This window comes from Convolutriloba macropyga, chromosome 7, assembly GCF_964194025.1.
Source record: "Convolutriloba macropyga chromosome 7, txConMacr16.3, whole genome shotgun sequence".
Taxonomy (NCBI): Eukaryota; Metazoa; Xenacoelomorpha; order Acoela; family Convolutidae; genus Convolutriloba; species Convolutriloba macropyga.
In genome coordinates, this window is record NC_134474.1 from 55,919,479 (window position 1) to 55,930,361 (window position 10,883).

Here is a 10,883-nt window from a genome sequence, read left to right on the forward strand (position 1 = left end):
ATTACGCATTGAAGAATATGTTCAAAAACATTTTTTTCTTTGGATTTCTGTCATGTAACCCTATCTTGCTAAAATTCGTAACAATAATTGTAATCTTCAGATAATAATATTCGAATTCTATTAAATTAAAATTTTATTAAAAAAATGCTATAAATTGAGTCATTAAAATATTGATAACCATTCCCTTAACTCTAGAAACTATGCAGCAGCTTACTATCAAACCTCTGAGGACGTCCCTGGGCCCCTGGTGCACGAAAAATAAAAAATATTCAAACATTTTTTCGAATTTTTTTTTGAAATTGCTTGAATTGGTGATATTAAAATCTTGAAAAACACCATTACATCTGGAAACTATGCAGTAACCATTTATCAAACCCTAGAGGAGTTTTCTTGGCTCTGGGAGCTGGAGAAACCTAAAAAAGAATGACAAATCCAAAAAACTACATCCAAAAATTTAAAAAAAATTAATAATGCTTCGTAATGTTAAAATCTTGAAAAACATTCTATTACATCTAGAAAATATATGGTAACCTATGGCCAATACCTAGAGGAGGTTCTTGGCTATTGAGGCCGGATAAATCTAAAGAATGAAAAATTTGTGATATTAAAAAGTTGAAAGATAATCCATGCCCAATAAAAAACTTTTAGTAAATCATTATCAAACCCTTAAGGAGGTTTCTTGCCCCTGGGTAGAGAAAAGCTTGAATAATGACAATAAACGACAAAAAAATGAAAAAATTTCAAGTTCTGTCAAAAAAATGCTTAAATTCACAATGTTAAAATGTTGAAGCCATTCTATTACCAATAGAAACCATTATCAGTAACCTATTATGAAAACCTAGAGCAGGCTCCTCGAAACCTAAAGCTGAAAAACTCAAACATACCCGGCAGATTGCCGGAAAATAGCCGCCGTTGATTCCAATAAGCATGATTGGGATTGAAAGAATAGAAGATATTGAAAACGATTTTTGTACAAAAACATTTTTAAGTCCGATTTATTTTTGATGGCATTTCGTAAATGAACATACTTCTGTTTCTTAGAGAGAGGCTACAGGGGCTACTAAAAGTACCAATAAGCATAAGGGATGGTAACTAAGACTTATAGGAACGACGTTCAAATAGCGGGCATCTAAAATTGGGCTTTATGGGTTTATCCCGATTCTATTTCTGACTTCAATTTTTCATACTGACTCTGTTCATTTTGAATTGCTTTGCTGAGCAACTGATGTTCAAATTCACTTTTAACAGAATGAGAGAAGAGAGAAACTAGCCTAGAGAAGTCAAAAAGATTTCACGCAAAATGTCGAAAAAGCGGCAAAATGGTAAAGCGAAAAAAAGTTCGACGAAGTAAAAAAAATAGGAGCGCTATAATAGCCGGCTGAGAAGATGAGGGCGGCTATTGAAAATAACAAAAATTTTCAAAAAACAGGAAAAAAATTGTGAAAATTAGTATAAATTTGCGTGTTTTTAGCGAGCGGTGGTTTGTCAGTAGATATCCACGGGGGGGGGGGGGGGGGGTTGCATAGAGGGATGATGGGGGCAACAGTGGTGTGGGGGGTTGTCAACCTCTAAGAACCGCTCTTCACACAATAAGTATAAGTCTAAAAAAGAGTTTGAGCTGGAACAGAGCTGAAAGTCTCTAAGAGCACTTAATGCCCGCTGGGCGCTACCTGCTTATCCCTTTTTTGAGGACAAAAAGTCAAAGGCATCAGACGAAAAATCGCTCAAGTGAAAAATCGCATTAAAAAGACCGACAGGACTAATATAATTGCTGCAAACTTGTTTGAGAGCAATTAAACACCAACACTCCTCTCCTCTTCGAGTCATTAAAAAAAGAAAGGCCAATAATAGCTCCACTCAGCTTTCGCTATTATAACGATTAATGAATCAGTTGAATATCTCCTGAAAAAGTATTTGTAAATATTGAAAAAAACTGAAAAGCACGACAACTGAAAAGAACAGATTTTTTGAATCTCATAAAATCAAATAATAATGATATATGCCAGATATTCTTCTCTGAGTCGGTCTCAGCGAAGTGATAAAAAAATCGAAGAATATTACCCGCCAAATTCAGTTGCAACTTGCACCTACACTAACATTGATTACGAAAAGATTATAGGCCTCAGTTGTCACCAGCCCTTTTCGCTTGGTGTCTTTTTTGCGAAGAAAATGGAATCCAGCTTATTGCCATTTCAATCACGTGAATAGATTCTTAGATAACTACAGCAGCAGGTAAATTTATTCAAACAAATCCGTTCGCGATTTTAGAGCATTTTATTACACTTCTGACCATTCGTCAAACTAAATTTGAAGAATCATTAGGAAATGATGAAAACCAACAAAAAACTGACCTTTGTGAAATGATAGCTGGTTGCTGGCCTGCGTAGAGTAGTCGAATTGAGCGACATGAATGTTGTCTGAGGTATTGATTTGTTGCTGCTGGTGACCACTGGGTCCAATGTTGAGCTCTGACTGGAAGGAGGAAGAGAACTGGAGAAGGTTCTCACGCGATGACCAGGGAGTCAAGCCACGACAGTCAACTGAAACACGAAACAACACAACTCATAACATAATACTTTTTCCACAGTAATCTATCCCTTCCCGGAGCAATTTACTAATTTTTATTTCTTTTGTCAGTAGTACAGTGCTTTATTTAAAATGTAACTGATCTTATCTTAGACTAAGATGATGCCAAAGATTTCAGCACCCTTTATGATCTCAGAAGACTTCACAAGACAAAATCAACATTAGTATCGAGCAGGTAATCAAATTAAAGATTTTACAGGGGAAAATATAACTTCGTATGTATCGGCGAACAGTTCAGTTCATCAAATATTTGCTCGACAGCTTTGTAGATACGTTTGAATAACCTTCACTCTAATACTATCCCACGAGTTCAATGATCGGTAAGACAGACGATAGACGAGCATTTAACTCGCAATTTTTTTACAGACATTTTGTTCTGTAGAGAGTGCATCGAGTATTAGCAAAGGAAGCGTACCATTTTTTATACCGGAAGCCGACTAGCGTCAGTTTTCTGCAATGAAAATTAAGCAAGCAAAGAGGAAATTACTATTCGCAAATTTTCGTACCGACCGACAAGCGAATTTGAAAACTGTCACCAACACAAGACAAGATAAGCTTATTCAAATAGATTACCTGGCTTCTGCATCTTTCATGTTCTCATGATAAAAGTCGAAGAATAATCTTGAAATGTAAAACAAAACAATTGTAGGAACCGAACTGTTTCATTCAAAGTTGGTTACATCTGAATAATGTGAACGAAAGTTAGTAAATATTTTGCTCAAATCATATTCGAACATAATCCATTTTAATAATCAACAGCCTTTGAAGCAAATTTCAATACTGTGATCAGCATATGGCTCAGAAGTACTGCTTCATTTCCTTTAGTAACGAATCCCTACAAACCGTCGTTACAAACACCTATAAACGCAAACAAATGTAACTACAAGGGTAGAACTTTCGTGGTCTGTTTCACGAAAATGGATTTATAGCCCTAAAAAACTCATTTAGTGTCCATGACACTTGTTCCTCATAACAGGAAGATGAGTTAACAATCGCACACGAAAGTGGTTGCAGCAACCCCCGACATTATACAAATACAAAATATAAAATTATCGTTTAAAATACGTCAGAAACATTTTCATTATCAAGCTGTTCATTACACGCAAGCGTAGTCTAGATATAGGACTATATTCAATAACAAACAATTTAAAATTCACTTCATCAAGACCTTTTAGGGGTTTCCATTAGTTTGTTGTAGAATACTCGGTTAAAGAAGAAGAATTGCGGTGTTTAATATTGCCTTAATGTTTAAAATTTCGGTATAGTCTCGTCCAAAGCAGTTTTTTCTGCAAAAGCATGTTTGGTTCAAATGAATCCCGGTAAGCTCTGAAACTATTTTCAGTCTGATGAAAAACGTAAGAACGAATTGCTGATGAATCTCCGCTGAAAAAAAACGGTTTCGGGCTTCAATACAAAACGCTTCAAATGCGCCAAAAACCATCGATCATTTCAGCCAAACTACTTTTGTGCGACGAGGTGAACGGTTGTAATGGTTAAGTGACTCTGCCTGAAGTCACTGAGAACTTCTAGCGTTTATTGAGAACCGCGAAGCCGTTCGAGATATTAAGTCAGAATTTCGAAGTGACTTCTGCAGAGTCACTTAACCATGCTTAAAACACGAAACGCGCACGTTTTAAAATGACGAAAGTCAACGAAATCCAACTTCTGGATAAGTAACAACTTCTGGCTTTTAACCTCTGGCACTGCAGACTTTCGGCATTTTAAAATGAGCACGTGAATGTTTTAACTACTACTTAGGGAACTTCGAGCCAAAATACTTGACATAACCAATTAACGTCGGGCAAATTACTCTCAAACGACTAGCGAGCAGTTGGCTTCGACAGTAGCTAGCTGCGCGGCTCATGGAGGCTAGCTTTAGCTTAATTGAGGAGGGAGTGTGAGGTGGAGGGAGAGGGTTGGAAGCGCAGGTGAGGGCGAGTGTTCGGGATTACGGGTGGAATGCGATGTAGTGAGGGTTGGTGGAGTGGGTGGGGTCAAACTAAACTCAAAGAACCGCATTTCATATCATGAATATATGTCTCTTAAGCTGCTTCGCCAAATCACATACTTTGAAACTGGTGAGCCAAAAAGAACCGGCTATATCTGTGTCATGTTTCTGAGGACGAAAAATCAAAATGCTCACAGAAATCTTTCAGGCAGAAAAGAGCATAAAACACATAGGCAGTAGAGTACCGAAAACAACTCAAAGAGTCGCGAAATATAATCTCTAAACTAATCTTACCTAAATCAGAAACATCCAAGAGGAAGGAACCAACAAAAATTTGAAGGACTAATAAAAGTAGTGTTTTTTTAAAAATACAGACAAAATTCAATTTTAGGGGTGGAACGGAGGGCCCCGGGATAAGAAGGAGTTGGGGCAGCGTGTGGGGTTACAAGTATCAGCTCAATGTTGAGCTCAACCCTACAAGACTTGGGAGCGGTTCTATAAGTACCCCAACAAACTTACTTTCCACTGCAATCCAAAACATAGCATAAAAGAAAAGACCACACGACTAATATAAATGCTACAAATTTCGCTTGAGAGCAATTTAAAAAATGTTGTTTAGCTTTTGAATTAAAAAGGGCCCTGAGAAAATTTAATAAATCTGAGAAAACACTTACCAGAAGACAGCAAAGACAACAAAGTTGAAAACTATCTAAAACTAACGACTCCATCAAAAAAATTCATGCATAGAATCAATTTTCAATAGCAACCAATCCTCAAAATGGTAACAAACGTTTTTCTAGCATTTTCAAAAGCAGCAGGGACAGTTAATCGGAGCCTGCTAATATGAAAATAAAACTTTGACGGTTTCACAAAACACGAAAATCACCCATTTTCAGATAGGAAAAAACCCTCAAGGAAATGAACCTCCATTTGACTACTGGATATCTGCTCTTTTGCAATGGCTCCCGGGCCATGGCCAAACCTAAGTTGCCCGTGGGACTTATTAAAACCAAACAAGTTATCACGACCGAAGATCAATGTTAGTATGGTTTATTTCAGTGGATTTCCGTCCATGGGGCGGGTTGATTTCTATTCGGAAGACTGGGGTGGGGTTATTTTCCAACTAGTTATTTTCCTCATTAAATAAGAATTTGGTCTCTGCTCTATCAACTGTAAAAATAGCTTTACGTTGGAGGCTCCAAACATTAACTATATGCTGTAAAAAATGCACCTCTATCGATTGTCCACTTTTTTAATGATTTTGACAAACGGTAAAATCGGTCAGAAACAAAATTCTATATGAAGACTAAAAATTTTCCAGCAGCTGATACCAACAAAACAGCTTTAGATGACACTGCACAAAAATTTTATGATAAAATCTGTGAGAAGATAAATCGATGATGATAAAAAATAGACGATAGAATCATTTGTATAGAATTTTTGATGTTTCTAGTAATCAGGTTTGACTGATTATGATCTACAATCAGCCCTAGCTTGACGTCTCTTGATTAATATGCCAAGGGCTTTCATGACTAAGCCGGGACTTAAGATCATCCCAATTAATTACCTTGGGAAGCTCCAACTCTGAAAACATTCTCAAACGAAAAACTTTCCAATAAATCAGGGAGTGCTTCATTTTGATGAAATCATCAAAGAAGAATTTGACAATAATTTTATGTGAAAGACTGACCTAAAACTGTTTTGAATCAAGAGGAATCTGCGACAACCCAGTAAAAACAGTGACAGAATTTGGTTTTAACCCCGCTTAATATTAACAGAACAGAAGAAATGGAAAAAATGATTGATGTACGAAAACAAACTTTTATAAAGAGTGATTTATTGTGAATTCATTTTGCTGTTAGACATACTCCTGCTTCTTGTTGAGAGGCTACAAAGGCTAGTATCAAAGATATACCCGGCAGATTGCCGGAAAATAGCCGCCGTTGATTCCCATAACTATATTGGGATTGAAAGAAAAGAAAATATCAACAAAATTTGATTTTTGTGTAAAAACATTTTTAAGTGCGATTTATTTTGATGTCATTTCGTAATTGCACATACTCTTGTCTCTCACTGAGAGGCTACAGGGTCTAGTGTCAATACCAATAAGCATTATAGATAGTAACTAAAACTTATTGTAACAAAGTTCAAGTACCGGGCATCTAAAAATGGGCTTTATGGGTTTTATCCCGTTTCTATTTGACTTTGATTTTTTATACTGACTCTCTTCATTTTGAATTGCTTTGCTGAGCAGCTGCTGTTTAAAAAGACTTTGAGCAGAATGACAGAAGAGTGAAACTAGCCTAGAGAAGTCAAAAAGATTTCACGCAAAATGTCGAAAAAGCGGCAAAATGGGTAAAGCGAAAAGTTCGACGAGGTAAAAAAAAAATAGGAGCACTATAATAGCCGGCTGAGAAGATGAGGGCGGCTATTAAGCAATTACCATTCGAGATGACAATTAAAACACGAAGTTCAAGAAGCGGGCATCTAAAATTGGGTTTTACGTGTTTATCCCGATTCTATTCTTTATTTCGTTTTTATGACGCCATTTATTTTTAATTGCCTTGCTGAGCAACTGCTGTTTGAAATCCTTTTGACTAGAATAAAAATGAAGAGAACTAGCCTAGAGAAGATTTCATGTATAATGTTAAAAAAGCGGCAAAATGAGGTATCGCTGAACAAACTTTTGTTCAATGAAGTAAATAAAACAAAAATAGGAGAGCGTTAATAGCCTGCTGAGAACATGAGAGCCGCCTTCACTTCGTGTTCCGGCGTGACCAAAATTATCACTGCAATTTGGTTTCAAAAAATGTGTGATAATCAGATCATAAGAAGCCGCAAACACAATTGAAATTTTTTTAATTGTAAAAAAAAACAATGATACCAATACTAGCCTCGCTAGCATTGCGTCTATCAATAATTATAATATATTTTAGTAACGAAGAACTGAATGAGCCTACTTTTAGCCCCCGTGGCCGCGAGAAAGGATAGGTGTTTCGGGGTCTTTTCCCTTACAGCCCAACCACGGGCAAAACTCGTAGAACTCACATCCCCGCCCCTCCCCCGGCGTATACATACCACAATGGAGCTATAATGGGAATATTTAATTTTCGGTGTCGTCGAAAAAATTTTACGACCATCTTCATATAAACTGTAGGGAAATTGCATGGAAATAACGCTTACCGTCGTTTTCTGACTCGATAACAAATGCAGGCACCAGCGAGGAGTCATTGGAGGAGACTGAGACAGCTGAGGAGAGCGGAGGCTTGTTCTTTTTATTCTTCTTAGATCCACTCACAGCACTGTTGCTCTTCTGCTTCTGGAAATACGATCCATCTGGTGTATTTGCTCCTCCACCACCTTGCTGCTCTTTTGACCCGTGGTGGCCCATCACCTGTTACGCGTCAGCATCTGTACTTCATTAGGTAGTCTGAAAATGCAGTGAAACTATAGAGCTGACTCCCTTAAAATAACAACGGATACTCAGAGGCTAAGTTTACGGATGAAGCACTTCATAAATCTATTGGATCTATTTTGGCTAGCAATAGTATCCCATAACACAAGAACTTATTCTCTCTCAAAATAGAGTCACTTAAGTGCACGATAATTCTCACATTTCTAGCAGTCTGGTTTCTTCGTTTATATGAACGTTAACCTTCGTCACAGCCCTACATTCTTAAACCTCTGTCTTTTCAATTTGCAGCAGTTATGTTTGCTCAAAACGACTAAAAATCTGTATATACGTCGACTAAATTACACTGAGCTTACAACTAGATCCCTTGCTTTGAGACTAAAACAATTGATACTTGAGAAACTCATTTAATTTGTACTTATTCTTTGGTTTAGACAATTCAATAGAAGGAAAAGTTTGACGAAGAATGTCCAGGCTTTGCGAAGTATTAACTAAATCTAAAGCAGTAAATCCCTCCGCATTTACAATATTAAACAATTCAGGTCTGGTCTGTCGTAACAGTTCAAGACACTTGAAACTATTACATGAAACAGTGAAATGACTTGCTGTGTTTGCGCTTTTCGACAGGCAAGCTGTTTCTAAGCTCAGCCCAAGTTTAACTAGTTTTTCTAAAGAGGATGCACAGTCAAACTGACAAGCAAGGTGGACAGCATTATTTCCATTGGAGTCGATAGCGTTTATATTTGCTGAGAAGCTATTAAAAAGTTCTATAAGATCTTCACTATCTGTGCTGATAGCGTCTAAAAAAGCAGTAGTTCCGCAAGAATCACTAATTTCCACATCAATTAATTTGGATTGGAGAAAAAAATTACACACTTCAAATCTTCCATGAAGAGCAGCACAGTGCAATGCAGTTCTTCCGTTAGTCGTAAGACCGCGGCATAAGTCAGAACTGAGTTCGACTACACGTTTGACTATTGCCAATGACCCATTTCTAGTTGCTAAGTGCAAACAGGACCATCCATCTTTATTCAACAGGTCAACACGAGCCCCATTGTTTAATAATACCTCAAATATTTCCACATTTCCATTCTCACAAGCATGCATCAAAGGCGTCCAGTCCGCTCTCTTAAGAGGATCTACCGGCGATCCATAGTTCAAAAGAACTTTAACACAATCTATATTATTATAAATTACAGCTTCGTGCAATGGACATTTCCCATCATGATCTTTAATAGTCAACGCCTTCGAATGGTATGTTCCCAAAAGGGATTCAACAATAGACACTTCGCCTTCTCTGCATGCCAAGTGAAGACATGTCTGACCGTGCGCAAGTACGTCGTCGCAGTGCTTCCCCTGTTGCGCTATGAGCTGTAACACTTTCTGCGACGTTAATTTCATTGATAATTCTTTAAAATCTACATAGATCTGAATCAACATATTTTGAAAAGGTTATTAGAATTACCATTGAATTCTTTTTCTAGCGTTTAAAAACTATTAACAGCACATTCTTGATGGCTTTCAGTTTCTGCTTTGCTACACATGTTTAACCGTTATAGTTTCAACATTAATATTGCAAAGAATGCACCATGTTTCTTCAGCTATTATCATCTACTGATGCAGACCACAAAAAAGGACCATGATGAAAGCTTTTCCAAATCTTCTTGACCTTTGAATTGGTAAGCACCGTAACAATGATTGCGCTGGCAGAACTTTTTCCTTACAGATGCTCACAAGGAACAATAGGGGCAATAAAGAACAATAGAATTTTAAACTTTTCAATATCAGTTTTAAATCTTTTCAACACTTGAAACCTCAAAGCCATCATATTTTAGAAAATTACGCGAGAAAAGCACTTCAGATCTATTAAAGACGAAGCCAGCGGCAAAATATAACTCAAAAAACCCAAAAACGCCAGTAGATCGCTGTCTATTGAAGGTTGCGATTAAAGCAGCATTTGTTCATACATGGCACTTGTTCATATTGACGAAATGGGAAAATGGGTCTTACCCATTATAGCCCCCCAGATTAGAGGTCAAATAACCTATAGTCCCCAAATCATGGTAAATATACCAAGATGGGGGGGCTATATTTTCATTGAGGGGGGCTATAAAGGGAAAGGCCCGCTAAATTTCATAATGAAATTATATCCTTCCACCGTTTTATCAATACCAAGAAGCTGCCACCATAATTTGGCATCTATTCTGCCCCCCCCCCCCCCGCTTAGTGGGCATAGAACTGCTATGCCCCCCCCCCCCCGAAGCACGTGCAATATTTCTAATTAGTTATGTGCTATATAACATAACTGGGGTATTAAAACACTGGGGGGTATTAAATTACAAATTATGCATCAGCACCGATGCATAATTTGAAATTTTCCAAAAATTCTCCACTATTCGATCAAGTCCCGTTTGGTGCAAGTAAAACGCAAGGTGCAAGTAAAACGCAACGTGCTGGTAGCAGTTCAATTTTACCCAAAAATTGTACGACTGAAAGAAGTAAAAGTGAATGAAAATATATTTCAAATTTGTTACATCTCATTGGTATTTCCAAAGATCACTGGTATTTCCAAAGCGGTCGGTTCCGCTTAATGAGCAAATTCTTTGGAAGCTAAGTAGTAGTAGTTGTTTAGGCTTTAGTGTCCTGGCACTAGGGTTGACATCCCTTTATTGGTTGGCTAATTTAACCTTCTGTACTGGATTAATACTGAATTTTCGCAGCTGTGCACCGCTTCAGCATAAGAAAAATGTGATTCAAGGGGCGGTTCACAGGGTTTTAAATGCAACCTATATGGTTGGCCTTCAAACAGGCTCTTGAAAAGAACAAAACTTGCTGGAAAAAAATCAATATCCAGAGGAATGGTCTTCAAAAATAGTGAATCAGACTCTAGAAAAGATAATAAGTGGCGGTAAAGACAAATTAAGAACAATTAATTAA

General features: G+C 37.3%; 2 protein-coding genes across 2 annotated transcripts in view; both read right to left on the reverse strand.

Annotated features, from left to right (window-relative positions):
• LOC142343171 (uncharacterized) overlaps positions 1–7,960 on the reverse strand; it is a 91,374-nt gene extending 83,414 nt beyond the window's left edge. The window contains exons 1-2 of the mRNA XM_075394872.1: positions 7,718–7,960; positions 2,352–2,540 (exon numbers count right to left, since the gene is read on the reverse strand). Of these exons, the coding sequence (XP_075250987.1) occupies positions 2,352–2,540; positions 7,718–7,925 (397 nt within the window). The 5' untranslated portion in view covers positions 7,926–7,960. The remainder of the gene's footprint in view (positions 1–2,351; positions 2,541–7,717) is intronic.
• Positions 7,961–8,070: 110 nt separating this feature from the next.
• On the reverse strand, positions 8,071–9,897 carry LOC142342386 (ankyrin repeat domain-containing protein 16-like). The gene has a single exon (XM_075393701.1). The coding sequence runs from the start codon at positions 9,384–9,386 to the stop codon at positions 8,325–8,327; it is 1,062 nt and encodes a 353-aa protein (XP_075249816.1). The 5' UTR covers positions 9,387–9,897; the 3' UTR covers positions 8,071–8,324.
• Positions 9,898–10,883: the final 986 nt, after the last annotated feature.

Coding starts and splice junctions, on each gene's coding strand:
- LOC142342386 (XM_075393701.1), bottom strand. CDS start 9,386: ATGTTGATTCAGATCTATGTAGATTTTAAAGAATTATCAATGAAATTA.